Source organism: Micromys minutus (assembly GCF_963924665.1).
Source record: "Micromys minutus genome assembly, chromosome: 5".
NCBI lineage: Eukaryota > Metazoa > Chordata > Mammalia > Rodentia > Muridae > Micromys > Micromys minutus.
In genome coordinates this window covers 57,843,211-57,858,338 of record NC_137974.1, presented here as the reverse complement: position 1 = coordinate 57,858,338, position 15,128 = coordinate 57,843,211, and the positions used below count along the sequence as shown (strand labels likewise).

The window sequence follows — 15,128 nt, the reverse complement described above, 5'->3', positions numbered from 1 at the left end:
CCATGTGGGTGCTGGGAATTGAACCTGGGTCCTCTGGAAGAGTAGCCATTGCTCTTAAGTGCTGAACCACCTCTCTATCTCTAGCCCATAAAGGAATTATCTTAAACCACAGATTCTTGTGTTTGCTTTTGTGTATACTTGTGTGTGTGGTGTACATATGTGGCACGTGGGGGTGTACATGTGCACATGCGTGCACACCGGTGTGGTGGCCCAAGGTTGGTGGTGGGTATCTTCCTTGATCTATTTCTACCTTACATACCAAGACAAACTCTGTCACTGAACACAGAGATCACCATTCCAGCTGATCTGGCTGCCTGCCTTGCCTGGAGGTTCCCTTATCTCTCTCTTGCCTATTGATGCTGCAAGTGTGGGTTCTGAGGATCCAAAATCTGGTTAGCATGCTTCTGTGGCAAGAGCTTTAACCTGCTGAGCCATCTTCCCAGATCCTATTTAAATTGGAGAGGCCGCGAAGGGGTCATGAACCTGTACTTTGGTTAGCCCTCCAGGTTATTCAGATGCGAACCCACAGTCCTGGATCACAGCTTGAGAGATGGGTGCACAGCTGGCAGAGTACCTGAGGAAGGTGGATGCCCTCCAAGGCCATGCAGTGCTCCTCCGTGGACGTGGTCTCTGCAAACAGCTCCAGTAAGGTGTGGCGGCTGTCAAAGTCCATGTGCTGCTCGATGCCTTCGTGCTGGCTCAGTGACAGAAGGACGTGAGCCCGGCTCCCTGTAAGCCACACCAGGTCCAGATCTCCTCACTCCACAGTACTGCCCCTGCCTAGCCTAGGCCTTCTCCCTCACCAGAGGCTTTAAACATCTCTGGGAAGACCCGAAGCAGGAAATGTATTTTACACATAACCTAGCGCGAGCGAGCGCTCGCGCGCGCGCGCGCACACACACACACACACACACACACGGAACTGAAACAGTGCATCATGCTACGAAAGTTCTGGAATCTTGGTTTCTTTAAAAATTACAGAAATAATGATTGTAAAATTATAGAATATGTTTTTGTTTTAATCTCAGGTGTGGGATGTGGGGCTGCTTCGAAGAAGCTGACTATGATTTGCCTCGTGCTCTGGCTAGTGGTTTTGACAGCTGCCAATAGTTTCTGTGACTATGTGATGTCTGGAATTTTGGAAACTTCAGAGCGTATATAAATGTCCACTCCCCATAGGTGGGTGGTTGGTCCTTCTGGGGGCTAGTTGAGGCTTGTTAGTAGTTGTGCTCAAAGGAGAAACAAGAAGTTAGAATTAGGTATCTCTCTCCTCTGCACCCTTATCCTTTCTTATCTAGAGATAGAGGGTAAAATGGGGTGTGGGGAAAAAGAGTCCACAAAGTAGCCAAAGTCTAGCTACAAAATTTACAATTGCTAAATTCTGTATGCTGATGTATATACATACACATATATATGGTTTCATTTGGATTGCTTTCTCAAGACAGGGTCTCACTATGTAGACTATGCTGGCTTTGAACTCACAGAGATCTACCTGGCTCTGGCTCTCAAGTGCCCAAATTCTAGGATTAAAGGCTTGGTCAACTGTATGCAGATATTTTAATTTGTTTTTAAAGCTGGCTATAACCCTCCCCATACTGATTTCACAACCAAAAATTACATCTCAAATATTTAACCCATGCAAATCTGCCCACTTTATTCTCTGCCATACACAGCAAGTGACAGATAAACCCTGAGCTTTTTGTCCTGTGTTGGACCAGGAGTAACCCATCCATCTGTGTTTCTTTTACCTTGAGTTGCTACTTATTAAGTACCGGTTGGGACTCTCTGCTATCTCTTTTCTTACTCCTTGTGGCCCCGTTCTCCACTGCTCCCCTCCCCCTCCTCTTACCAGCATCATGGGCTGCCAGAGCCTGTAGCATCTTGCCTGCACTCCGACGGATCTGAGGCTCCGGATTGCACAGCATGTGCATAAGCAGATCCAGGGCTCCTGTCTCCCTGAAGACTCTGGTGAGAGGCCCAATGCTGGCATAGGCACTGAGCACGTGGATGGTGTGAAGCAAGGCAGCCGTCAGGCTCGAGGTCCCACCTTCTGCCAGCTGCCTGGCAGCCCTGCGCACCAGTGCCCGCACATCAGCCTCCATCTCCGCCATTGCCAACTCGTCCAGGCCTCCCGGGTCTCGTGGGAAGCTTCCCACGTCTCCAGCAGGTTTGCACTGCCGACCTTTAGACAGTGGCCGCTCCCGCAGGAGCATGGGGCAGTTGGCGTAGACCTCTGGGGCTGACAGCCACATGAGGAGTTGCTCTGTCTTCTCTTCCTCGAAGCTCACCTTGCCCTCTTCGCTACACTTGAGGACACTCCAGCGGATCAGGTATTCAGGTTGGCCGTCATGTCCAGGCCTCTGTCGAATGAGTTCTTCAGGGTATGCCTGCAGCCGAGGCCCCAGGGGTACCATAAGGTCCCCTGCTCGCCGTTCCCCTACCATCCTGATCTCCTGGGATACACAAGGAGACAGATAGGCAATATGTGAAAGACAAACGGACTACATGGAGTGTGGCAGTATCTTGAGGCATAAGTGAGGTGGGTGGTAATAAGTGGGCTGCATGGTGGAGTTTAGAGCACAATAAAAGAGGAGGGCCGGAGAGATGGCTCAGAGGCTAATAGCACTGACTGCTCTTCCAGAGGTCCTGAGTTCGATTCCCAGTAACCACATGGTGGCTCACAACCACCTGTAATGGGATCTGGTGCCCTCTTCTGGTGTGTATGATGAGAATGACAACGTACTCACATACATGAAATAAATAAATGTTTAAAGAGAGAGAGAACAGGATGGAGTAAATGAGTAGTTATATTTACATAACATGTACATTATATAAGAGAAGAATGGCATGAAACAAGCAAGGAGATGCAATGAAAGCATTTCAGGAATGGAAGGAGCAAAGCACCTGGCTAGTATGTGAGAGGCCCTTAGTGCAATCCCTAGCATGTGTGTGTGCATGTGTGTGTTCGTGTGTGCGTGTGTGTGTAGCTGGTCTTTGCTACTTTGTGGGTTCTTTATCCTACCCTTTATCCGGAGCACCCCTCCCCATTTTACCCTCCCCAACACTAACTAGATAGAAGAGAAACAAGGATAGATGGGAAAGAGATCCCTGAATCCAATTTCTTTCCTTTTGTTTCTTCCTTGACCTTAGGCTACTAACAAACCACAACCAACCTAGTTATCCAGCCAACAACGACCCTAACACTTATGTAATCTGCACACGATCATAGAAGTTGTCTGAAGCTGGCAAAACTATGCTTCCGCTAGAGCATGAGGCCAATCATGGTCAGCTGCTGTGGACAGTCCATGGCAGCCCTGCATCCCACACCTGGGATTAAGACAGAAGCACATTCTTATATTTCTGTTTTTAAAAGAAGCCCAAATTCCAGAATTCTCAAAAATGTCACTACAGGGGAGGGGGCACTAAAGAGATAGTCAGTGGTTAAGAGCATTTGTTGCTCTACAAAAAAACCAAGGGTCAGAACCTAGCACCCACATGGCAGCTGGAGACCATCCATAACTCCGATTCCAAGGGTCTGACACCCTCTTCTGACATCCAAGGGCACCGCATATACATACAGGCAAAACACCCATGCACATACATATCTTTTATTTAAAAATAAAAAAATATATATGTATGTATTTTGCCTGTGCATTTGTCTGTGCAGCACTTGCATGCCTGGTGCCCTTGGAGGCCAGAAGAAGGCATCTTCTGGAACTTGAGTTAGAGATGGTTTTCAACACTACCTAGGTGCTGGGGATTGAACACAGGGCTTCCTGGATGCTAGGCAAACACTCTACCAACTGAGTCCCATAAATCTCTTTTTTAAAGGCTATGTATGAATTTAAGCCTGGTTCTAGCACATGCCTATCATCTTGATATTCAAGAGACTGAAGCAAAACAATCACAAATTACAAAGCTAGTCTGGGCTACACAGAAAGCTCCTGGCTAAGACCAACTGCACAGTAAGACTGCCTTTAAAGAAAACAAAGACAGAAACAGAACTGAACATCGTCAAGCACAGAAATGTATTATAACATAATCTAAAACTATTCTTAGATGGGAACAGTAGGTTGCAGGCATCAAATAAGAAAGATTATTAAAACAGAATATTAATGAAAATAAAACGATCAGGGAAAAGGGTACGTGTGGTTTGAAATAGTGCAATGGAGACAGTAAAAATAGAAGGCGTCCCTAGATAAAAGACCCAGTGATCAGAAAGACCTGGCGGGAGTCATGTCGGTGCACAGATAGAAGACACACAGAAGAAAAGAGGAGTCAAATAAGATGTGAACCTCCGTGAGGATGGGATTCACTTAGTATGGAAGGAAAGCTAAGAAATAGTCATTGGTGCCATTATAGCTGTTGACAAACATGGGGCCAAGTCAAACCATCACCTAGGGGTGGGGGTGGGGGTGGGGAGTCTGGACGGCATAGGGAGGCCCTACATCAGAAGCTGTAAATAGAGGCATGAAGGTGACGCCTGGCTGCGGGGACTGAGAACAGAAAGCAGCATCATAGCGTCCATGCCAGACTCCAGAGGAACAGGGGAGCCGGCGCACCACGCGTGGAATGGCCTGCGGGGGGGCGGGGTGAGGATGGCGGGGCGCGGTCTTGAGCTGACAGAGCCTGCGAGACCCGACCTCACTCTCCAGTCAGGAAGGGATGAGGGACTTGGAGGGGGTTGGGAAAGGAGAAGGGACGGCTAGGCGTTGAGCTCTCTTCTCACCTCTCACCACCCGGCTGGACCCTCGCTGTCACCCAGCAGCGGGTCCGGCAGCTCGGCCCGCCTCCTCCACAGCTCCTTTCCGGGTCACACGCCGGGCGCACGCACGGCCTGGGCGACTACGGGTCCTACGGTGGCCCACTGCGAGTGTGGCAAAGCGGCGCGGGAGTGGAGCATGCGTATTAGCCACGCGAGTCCGCAACCAGTCTTTCCCAGGTAGTCCTGTGGGAAGCATCCTGAGCTTCACCGGTCCACCTTTTACCTCCACCTACCGCAGCACCCCCATTCCTGGATTAGTTAACCCACATACCCACCAGTCTGTAACTTTATGATGTGTGTGTGTGTGTGTGTTTCCCGGCACTCCTCAAACCCTGCAGTATTTTAGGTCATTGGGCCATTTTGACTTTTAAGTGAAACCACTGACCTTCCCTGAGCTGCTAGCAAATCCATGCATAGCGAGAAAGTCCCTTGCCCAAATCTCTTCAATCATGTAGGACTGAACAGTCCAAAGCACGCAGCAGCTTGAGACAGACTTTAAGGGATTGTGTTCCTTCCTCCCTCCCAATGCTGAAAAGATCCCAAAGACACAGCCAAAGACCCCAGTCTGTGCACAAAAATGATACATTTATTGAAAGAGTATTTTTTTTTAATACAAAAGAAAGCTCTGTACAGAGGATGTGACCATGTCCACTACTCCTGGGTCAACACCCCAGGAGAAGTATAAACCACGGATATACCCGCACACGCTCCACATTCACACATATTCACTCAGACACAAGCACACACACACCCCCAGAGCCACTTAGGAAGGGAAACACCAAGGGTTGCTGCACATAGAAATGCCACCTCAGTCCTGACAAACAGGTTCTCCCAAGGCCACAATCACACAGCACACGTTGTGGTAAGCACTTCGCCTCATTCACTCACCCGGCTCTCTTTTGTGAGGAATCAACACTTCCTCCGGTGTGGGGGAGGGGCCGTGAATGGGCGGGGCGTCATGGAGTAAAGCGAGCAGAGGAGGGAGCTGAGCAGTTACAGACCTGAGTCCCAAGCTCCCCAACTCTGGCCCCTGGTTTACCATGCCCCAGTCTTGAAAGCCACCCAAAAGCCCCAGCTATTTCCAGGAGAAAGGCCAGAAAGGTGGCATCCCAGCTGGGGAAGACAGCAATGGGGATTAGAGGTTAAGGGGGCTCTCAACCATGTCAGCAGATCATCCCCATACCTAGAATGTGCATAAAACCTTCCTCTACCCCTTCACCTAACCACAGAAGCAGCTAGTTCCTACTGAAGGCAGTAGCAAGGGGTTAGTGACACCCTACCCTACTGACCTCCTGAAAAAGCTCCTTTAAACAGGTGGTTTAGGCTGGCTGACTCTGGGTAAAACACCCTCCCCTATGCTAGCCCACCCTCAAGGTCCCCAAGGGGATTTTAAGGAGTGGGGCATGGCCCTGTACAAATTACATAAATACTGAGGTTACACTTAGAAAAATAAAGTCATTTTCTTCAAGGCTTTTTGTCTTAATTTAAAAAAGTTACAGTAGCTGCTCACTCCCTGGGAGAGTTGCCCACGTCTGGCCCCCCATTGCTGCACTCTGACCCCCATTCCTGTCTCCCTACCTCCCAAACCCCACCCTGCTCACTGCAACTTGGGCCCCAGACAGTGGCAAGCCTGGGGGAGCACAGGCTGCAATGATCATGCTGTGGTGCAAATGAAATCAATCTCTGCTACCTGACCCCTCCCACCCACCCCCACATTTGGTCTCCCTCTTCCCAGCAACAACCCTCGAGGGCAAAAGAGGCCTAGAACTGTGGGTCACCCTCCCACCCCCCTTTTGTGGCATGGCCTGAGGGCCCCTCCCCCAGCTTTCTCCTGGAAAGAACCCAGGATGTGGAACAATCCCAGAATCTCCCAATATACACATTGGGGGACCGGGAGCTCATGAGGTGGCTGTCCCCAGGGGCCCAGACAGTTCTAGGGAGCCCAAGAGCTTCCCTAGGAAAGAGGAGTTTGGGCAGGGAGGGGGATGAGAAAAACGCCATTAAAAAAAAGTTAAATATTTTAAAAATATATATTTATAGATTTGTTTTCACTTCATCTCCTCAAATAAAAAGTTCAAAATCAACTTTGAGTAAAGCAGCTGGGAGTGGGGGGAAACAAGGGGAGGAAGAGAACACTAAGAGTGGTTCCCTCCAACCCAAGAGCCCCTGGAGGTCCATGGGACAGAGAGGCAAGGCAGGGCAGGCGGCCCAATAACCTGCCCGGTGCACAGGCCCAGCTGTCTCAGGAGCTGAAAGGAGCAGAGGGCGACCGCGTGAGGGAAGAAGCCCCCATCTCTCCCAGCTGGCTCCCTGAGGGGCAGGGGCAGGGCTCTTTTGACCCAAACCGTGGCAGACACAGAGCTAGCCAGACGTAGCCAAAGAGGCTGGAGAGAGGGCCCCAAACGCTTCCTCAGAGGGGACACTGTGCCCAGTCCCACAGAAGGCCTGTGAGGGGGAGGGTGGGCACAGTCCCATTGGGTAAGCTAATACTCATAGCAAACATTGAGCCAAGCTGGCAAGGGGTCTGAGGAGGGAGAAACGCTCCACCATCAACTGCAGGACGGTAGAGCAGGAGGAGGGGACCTGGGGGAGGGCAGGCGGAGGGCAGGCAGGCCCGTTTCTTTGGCTGGAGTGAGAGGGCATAGTCCTGTGGCTGCCCCTCCTTCTCCCCGCCTCCCTCCTTCGGCCAGTCAATGTGTGTGTGAAGAAACCGTGAAAGGCAACAATAAATAAGTGGTGCCGTCCCTTGGGCCGTCTGTCCAGGGTGGCGGGCGGATCATTCACTCTTGGTGCTGTGGGTGGCGTCCAAATTCACCACCTGTAGCTCGGTGAGGTTGCTGCTGCTCCCAGCTTGCTGCCCAATCACAGCCATCTGTAAGGAGGGAGGAGTGTGAGGACGGAGGTGGGAGACCAGACGGACGAGCAGGCTCAGGCGCCCCCTGCTGGCCTGCCGGTCCAGCACAAGCCTAAGCAGAACCAGATAGTAGGAGGTGCACCTTACCTGGTGAAGCTGAACTGCAGACACGGGGATCTGCACGGTCCCAGACGGTGCTGTCAGGAACACCTGAGGGACGCCACCTGCATCGGAAAGCGCAGGAGATACTCATTCACTTGCTCAGGAGGGGCTCTAGATATTGGAGGAGCGTGATATTCACAAGTGACTGGGAAGCCTCAGACACGTGCCCAAGGTTGTGTGCCCCAGTGTCTCCCGAAAAGCATGAAAGTGCCTGTAGTGTGAGGGTTACACGCGCATGGGTGTGCAAACGAATCAGGGCAATTGTCCACTGAGTGTGAGAACGTCCAAGTCTGTGCGCTTGTGCAGGAGTACGTGTGGGCACTGGGAGGGAAACGCGGGTGAGGGTGCATGTCAGCGTTGGAGCTGGGGCACATATGAGCGCCTATGAAGGGAGAAATGAATGGTCCTTCTTTCTTCAGCCCTAGCCCTTCCCTCACCTTGCTCCTGGACCTGGCTGTGGGACACCTGCATGGTGGATGGTGCCTGAGAGAAGGCATTGAGCACGGTGAGGCTGCCATCAGCCAGGCCCGAGGTGGGGGCATACATCACTGCATGGGGACTAGGGTACATCATGTGGCCACCCACAGTTGTGGGTACAGACGACGTCATGATGGTGGCGGGCAACGTCACTGGAAAACACAGACACACATCAGGGAGCTGATCCCTCCTGGAATCTCTCTCTCATCCTGCCCCAGGATTCTAACCTTCACCATCTTTGTACCATGTCCTCTGTCACAAGTTTTGTCAAAAGCTTGTTTCTTTGCTCCTGGTCAACAACAACAAAAACAAAACCTAGCTTTTTCCTCTGAACTCAACAGCTCACCGTCCTGCTATGGGACTGCATATCCATCAAAGTCTGTCCCCAGAACCTAGGATCCCAACGATGACTTCCTCCCAGGAAAGTCAAGGCGGTCTCTCAGGAAACTCCATCGGTCATGTCCTCCTTCCTCTCCCTAAACTTACACCTAAAAAGTTCATCCTTGAGACAAGCACATCTCAGATGTTAACGTAGGAACTTACTAAAGTGCAGATTCTGACTCACTTGAGACTCTTGCGTGTCCCTCCAATTCCCAGCTACTCCAGTCCCTAGACCAGAAGGGATTCAGCTAATGTGTAATAAATAAGTAACTTACATGTGAGAGTTCACTATAACTCCTGAAAAGACCAACGGCAGCTGAGAGGAACTGGAGCTATGTGAGACCTATAGTGTCCCATGCGGTGGTAAGTGTACTTGGTCCTCCCTGGTTACTGAGCAGATAATTTTTCAATGGTTCCTTATTTCTTCCTTGATTCCTCACTGCAGAGCAGGCTTCAGACCTCAGCCAGGCTTACCTAGCTTTCCTGTAAGGATGAGGCCAAAAGCCCCAGTTTCTACTTAATGATTCCCTGGGGTCCCCAGTACAGGGGAGACACGCTGCTAAGTGCCTACTTCTAGGCTTCCTGTGGGAAAGCAAGATAGTGGGGTGGGGGAGGGGAGTGGCAAGGAGTTATACCTGTCCCGCTGGAGGAGGTCTGCGTGAGGTCTGTGCTGCTGTCACGAGAGGGAGACGCTTGCTGTGGGGCCTGGTGCACATGAATGGCCTGCACAGGAACCTGCTGGGCCACGGCCCCACCTATAAAACACAGAGTTTGTCTTGGGCTCCAGCCTGGGCAGGTGTCACCTTCACACATGCTGGAGCACTACAACCCCATACAATGGCTCTCAATTCCTATCATTTTCCCCTGGGACCTGAAGAAGTCTACATGCTCTGAATGAGGTGACTTCCCTCTTCTTCCTGTCCCAAGCTTTGCTCCTCCATTTTCTTCAGCTGACCCTCAAGCTATCTTTAACCCCTCAGGGCCATAATCTGCCCCCAGTCACAACACACAAGTGGGAAAACGATCTCCACAGCAATGGAGGTGCAAGGGCAAGCTGGCCAGTCAAGACCAGTGTAGAGATGGAACTCAGAAGCTGACAACAGGAATCTCACTGGGCAGAGCTTGTCTTCCACAGAGAGGTGAGATGATTTTCTTTGGCTCTAATCCACGTTTACCCTACTTGTCAAAGAAAGAGGTCCTCCTGGTGCTAGCCCTAAAATCACTCTTAACATCCTCAATTTGTCCCAGAGAGAACAAACCTCTCCCTGCCCATTGTGACTCACCAGGCATGAGGGTGAAGCTGGTAGGCAGCTGCATAAGGCCCCCAGAGGAGACAGGGCCGCTGCCTGTACTCTTGAGCACAGTCCCGTTGGCACTGCTGACAGCGCTGGGGCTGACACTAGCAGACACTGGTGCCAGGTAGTTGGTGATGGGGAAGGAGGGGCCGCTGCTGACTTGCATGGTGGTAGAGGTGCTGGGTGCTGTTTGGATTGTGGAGGTGGTACCCGGCAGGTTGGTGACTGTGAATGCTGGCTTCAGTGTGTCCTATACCCAGAGTAAAGATGGAGCAGTGAGCTTCTAACAGGGGCCTTATCCCTGCAGTAGCTTTGTGTGAACTGAGAATTCAGGCTCAAATCCATACTTCAGTTAAAGCAACCTCGCAAGACATGAAGCCGCTGCTGGGCATGGTGGCAAGGCCTGGAATCCCAGCACGTGGAAGCTGGGGCAGAAGGATTGCCATGAGCTCAAGGCTAGCTTAGTCTATACAGTGAGACCCTGTCTCAAAGTTTAAATATTAAAAACATAGAGCCAGGTATAATGGCAAATGCCTATAATCCCAGCACTCAGAAGGCATAGGCAGGAGGGTCTCAGTGAGTTGGAAGTCAGGCTGGTCTATAGAAGTTCTAGGATAGCCAGACCTACATAGAGATACCATGTCTCAAAATAATAAATGAATATTACAAAACAATAAAAAAATACAACTACTTAACTCAGAGGCTGTTAAGAAGATCAAACATTCTTTAAACCACTTTAAAAAAAGCATCTGGCTAAAACCAAGATAAAAATAGACATTTGCTCTTAGAATGAAAACCCCACTGCATTCTTTGCCCCAGTAAACTGCACAAAGCCCATCCAGTCTGTTTCTAGCTCTGGCAGTGACTATCAGGGCGACCCTGAGATACTCACTCCCATTTTATTCACTCTAATTTCCTCTTTGACAAATGAGAGCAATGGGCTTATGCTCTCTCTAAAAAAATTTTTTTACAGCTCGGAACTGATGGGCTCTAAAGCAGGGACTGGGATTTTTCAAAGAACATAAAGTTTGTGAGGGCTCATGAAGATCCGACAGGGAAGCACTTTAGATCAAAGACCAAGGGACCTAACCATGTGCATAGAAAAGAGGCCTACAGACACCTGGAAATGGTTGCAGATAACAGGTAACTAACAAAAGGGAGTACTGACTCTCTGAAGGAGGTCTGTGTTCTTAACAGTGAGAAAGAAGCCAGGACTTAAGAACCAAGCCACTAGGCCTAGATCCTGACTTCAGGCAGAGGATTCAAAAAGCAGGGGTGGGTCAGACCGGGATGTTTGCTAAGCAACTGTCCCCAAGACTGTTGATTGGTAAAGGCGTTGCTAAGGCAAACAGTGCCGCTTCCTCCCATTGGCTAGTTCTTAATCACCCAGAAGGCGGAGCTCCACAAACAGCAAGCAGGAAGGCCCGCCCCTCTTTCCTTACTGGGAATAAGGGGGAGGCTTAACTAGAGCTGGCATCCTTACCAGCAAGCTCTTTCTAACAGCCCAGGTCTGGGTATCCGAAACCCAGTATAAGGCTCACTACTAAGGTAGTTCCTTTTGCCCAATCTGACTGCCCCTCTTGGCAACTGTAGTGAGTTCTCAGGACCCTGGACCCGGAGAGCTCCCTTCCAATTCCCAGCATGCCAGGAGGGCAGGGCCAAACTACACCCCCGCCCCCAGCGGGGAGACAGCTGGCGGGAGGAATGCAAAAGCCTTGCCAGGCAGGCGGGCTGCGGGCGGGAGGCCGGCGTGGAGCCCGAACCGGCCTTATATGGGCACGGAGGCCGCCCGCTTATCTAGGGGGACGGCCTCCTGTCAGGAATGGAGGATGGACACCTGTCTCCTAGGATAAGGAACACTAACCTGACCCCGCTCCTCATCACTAAGAGCGTCTACGTACCTGTGCTAGTCCAAGAAAGGAAATCTCCCCCCCCCCCCGGCCCCCCACAGGAGACCCAAAAAAACACACCTTGGTTTCCCCACTGCTGTCAGATTCCGACACCTGGTAGGTGAGATCTGGCTCCTCAAAGCCAGTGGCACTCATTCTCTGGTCTGTGGTAGGGTCTGAGCGGGGCGGAGAGTCTGGTGAGTTGAGGCAGGTCTGAATCAGCGCCTTGCCGGTCTCACTGGTGATCATGGGCTGCAGTTTGCGGGTGGCAAAGGTATACACATGGCCTGTCTCACTGGCCACCAGCAACAGCACCTGTGTCCCTGTCAGCGTGGACAGCTCATAGGCCTGGGGAGTCGGGAAGAGATGGGTAGGTCAGCAACACTTTTCCTCTCTACTTCCCTGGGGAAAACTTATATGGTGATCTCTAGGGCCGACTCCTAGGATGACCTTCGTCTCTAGAGACTGTAGCAGGGTCCTATCTAGATAGCTCAAGGTGAGCTGGAAGCAGAGAAACTACGTATGTCCTTTAAGAAGTAGGCCCATGGCCTGCAGATACCCCAAGCAAACAGGAATAGCTTCCAGCAGGGATTGAGCATAGAACCTCAAGGTGGACACACAAAGCCACAATCGGCCATCCCAACACTGCTTGGTGTCTGCTTCCTCCTCACTGTCATAGGGACAGTGAGGTCGGACCACACTAGAACTCACACTTCACATTTGTGGTAACAGCCACATTAACTGCCAAACTGCCCATGTTCCTGCCAAAAAGCTGCACAGGCTCTAACCTGTTGCCATAGCCTAACTTCTTTTGCCCTGTAATACTATATACTGCTCCTTGGGGTGGAAGGATAAGGAAGGAGGAAAGGTACTTTCTACTTTTTCCCAAAACCTTCTCCATGATGATCTAGGGTTACTGATAAGAGAGAGCACCCAAAACGATGAGAGCTACATGTGCAATAGATACCCTGCTATGAGAGCCCCAGCTAAAATGCAGAACCCACCTTGGAAGCAGTTGTAGCTTCTACAAGGAACAGGTAACACTGGTTCCCACCCAGGTTGTAGGTGGGTTCCCAGTCCCTCTGCTTCCCATATCTCCTAGACTCCAGGACAACTCTTATCCTTGCCACTTGTGATAGGATATCAGCTGGCAAATGATACTTCTACAAATCTTCCTGACTTTCCCCAACATTCCATGCATGCTCTCTGGAAACCCTACCTGTCCCAAAGACCGGCGACTCTGCAGCAAGCCCCGGGGCAGCGTGAGATTTCCACAGAAAGCAACGGAAGACACATGGCCAGGGCGGGACTTGGTCCCAGCCTGCTGTTCCTCAAGGCAGCAGCAGTTCTCCCGCCTAGCTTCCTCACCTGGTTCCTAACCCTGCCTGTCCTTCAAGCCCGCACAATTCTAGCGATGCCCACCTTTCGTCCCACTCAAGCTCGCCCACTGCTGTCATCCAACCCCTGCCTCCTCATCTCCAAACCTTCCGCTCCCTTTTCCACCGCCCTTCCCGCACACCAGGACACTGGATCTGCTCATCTCCGCGTCTAGTTATCCACCTTCCTGCCGGCCCCTGTTCACTCCTGCACTCCTCCAGGACCCTCGGTCCCCCGCGCGCTGGTCACTCCCACCTCGGCGCCTCTGCCCTGGATTCCGGACGTTCGCAGCATCTCCCCTCTCCCCATATTTCCCCGGCGGCCCCTCCCCTTTCGCCCGGCCCGGGTACAACCATCCCCTCCCACACACCTCCTGCGGACTAGCCCGCCTCTCACCTCCTCCTCTGCTCTGTCTTGCTCCCGGGCTACCTAAGAGCGCACCCACCCTTCAGGTCCCCCCGGGGCGCGCCAACCTCCGCCTCGGGTACCTTCTTCATGATGCCCGTCTTCCTCTTGCTGAAGGTCGTGTAGCGCCGCAGCTTGTTGTCGATAAACTCCATCTTGATCTTCACGCGGCCGCGGGTCTTCTTCCCCGGCTTGGCCCCGCTCACCGCGCCGCTCACGGGCCCGTAGCCCCCGGTGGCCGCCGCCGCTGCCTCAGGCCCACCGACCACCACGCCGAGTTCCATCTCGCTCAGACTCCGCTTCAGGCCGCGCCGCTCGGCGCCCAGCTCCTCCTCCTCGCCGGACTCAGAGTCGCCCTCGCTGCCGCTGTAGAGGGCCCCGGCGGTGGGCGCCGCTGCCGCTGCAGCCTCCCGCTCCAGACGACCCGGGCCGAGTCCCGCGCCGTTCCCGGGGACCCGGCCCCCGTTCGCCCCGCGAGTTCCACCGCCGCTGCCGGGCCGCCCCGTCGGGGTCCGGTTCAGGCTGCCCCCCAGGGCCGAGCCCCGGCCCAGAGCCGCCGCGGCCCCAGCTTGGCTCGGTAACATGGCGCTCAGTGCGGGAGGGCGGACAGGCAAGTCAGCGAGGAATCGGGACCGCCGCCGCCATCGGCTTCCCGGTTCCACCCGGCACTCCCGCCGCTGCTAAAGCCGCTCTCGCTGCCGCGGCCGCCGCTGCGAACCCGGAGCCCCTGCACGCCTGGGCCGACCTGGGCCCTCACTTTCCTGCCCCTATGGCTGGGGTTGCCCCAGGCCGCGCGCAGCGCCCCCTGTCCGTGTGCCGGGGAGGCGCGCCCTGCGGCCGTCAGCGTCCCCCGCGGGGCAGGGGCTGCTGGCCGCGGCCGAGACCGCGGGTGGAGGGGGCCGGGACCACGCGCTGGCGGCGGAGGTATCCCCCAACCCTTCCCCCCCCATATAAAGAGATACAATGTTTCCTTTTATGGCGAGGCCGCTCCTTATATGGCGAGCCCCAGCGCCCCCGCCCCATTGGTCCGCGCTTCCGGCACCTCCGCTCCCCATTGGCCCGAAGGGGACACTTATTTGCATAGACATACCGAACTCGCTGCTGTCATCCCGCGTCAGACCGCGATTCCGTAGAGGGGAGGAGCCAACTCCTTAAAGGAACAGTGGAGCGGAGCCAGTTCCGCCCCCCTGTGTTGGAGAGTAGTGGATTATTGAAACTATCATAGAGAAAGCCTGGGAGAGGACTGGAAGGCACAAGAGGGAACCCCCGAATGGGTTGGGGTTTAACATAAATGAGGAAAAATACTTCTTAGTTTCAGCGAAGGTGTACAAGGATAGATTGGAGCGCTTCTCCCACCACTTCCTGAGGGAGGTAAAGTGGTTGAAGCCAAGGGAACTTGAATGTTTAGACTCAGCCCAGCGGCTCCACTCGCTTCCCTACCACACACACTTGCCCTTCCCTCTCTTTTCAAAGGATCAACACTTCCCCACAAGTCTGGCTGCGCGGTCACATCGTTCATCATC

The 15,128-nt window shown here is 53.0% G+C and overlaps 2 protein-coding genes across 4 annotated transcripts in view; both read right to left on the bottom strand.

The window, feature by feature from the left end:
• The window catches only part of CUL9 (cullin 9), a 39,182-nt gene extending 34,358 nt beyond the window's left edge, over positions 1–4,824 (bottom strand). For both annotated transcript variants that reach the window (XM_080916653.1, XM_080916654.1), the window contains exons 1-3: positions 4,730–4,824; positions 1,850–2,453; positions 575–729 (exon numbers count right to left, since the gene is read on the bottom strand). In XM_080916653.1, the coding sequence (XP_080772779.1) occupies positions 575–729; positions 1,850–2,444 (750 nt within the window). In that variant the 5' untranslated portion in view covers positions 2,445–2,453; positions 4,730–4,824. The remainder of the gene's footprint in view (positions 1–574; positions 730–1,849; positions 2,454–4,729) is intronic.
• A 1,679-nt stretch (positions 4,825–6,503) lies between these two features.
• On the bottom strand, positions 6,504–14,522 carry SRF (serum response factor). 2 transcript variants are annotated; one of them, XM_080916924.1, is made up of 7 exons: positions 13,689–14,522; positions 11,905–12,171; positions 9,923–10,184; positions 9,275–9,394; positions 8,219–8,410; positions 7,767–7,843; positions 6,504–7,637 (listed from the first exon to the last, which is right to left on the bottom strand). In XM_080916924.1, exons 1-7 carry the CDS (start codon positions 14,187–14,189, stop codon positions 7,542–7,544), a joined length of 1,515 nt encoding a protein of 504 aa, XP_080773050.1. In that variant the 5' UTR covers positions 14,190–14,522; the 3' UTR covers positions 6,504–7,541. The 2 variants fall into 2 exon arrangements, with proteins under 2 accessions (XP_080773050.1, XP_080773051.1); XM_080916925.1 differs by lacking the exon at positions 8,219–8,410.
• Between the last annotated feature and the right edge of the window lie 606 nt (positions 14,523–15,128).

Coding starts and splice junctions, on each gene's coding strand:
- SRF (XM_080916924.1), bottom strand. CDS start 14,189: ATGTTACCGAGCCAAGCTGGGGCCGCGGCGGCTCTGGGCCGGGGCTCG. Junction 9,395..9,922: donor CAGCTTCACCCTCATGCCTG/GTGAGTCACAAT, acceptor TGTGTTTTATAG/GTGGGGCCGTGGCCCAGCAG. Junction 7,844..8,218: donor CAGCCAGGTCCAGGAGCAAG/GTGAGGGAAGGG, acceptor TTTCCGATGCAG/GTGGCGTCCCTCAGGTGTTC.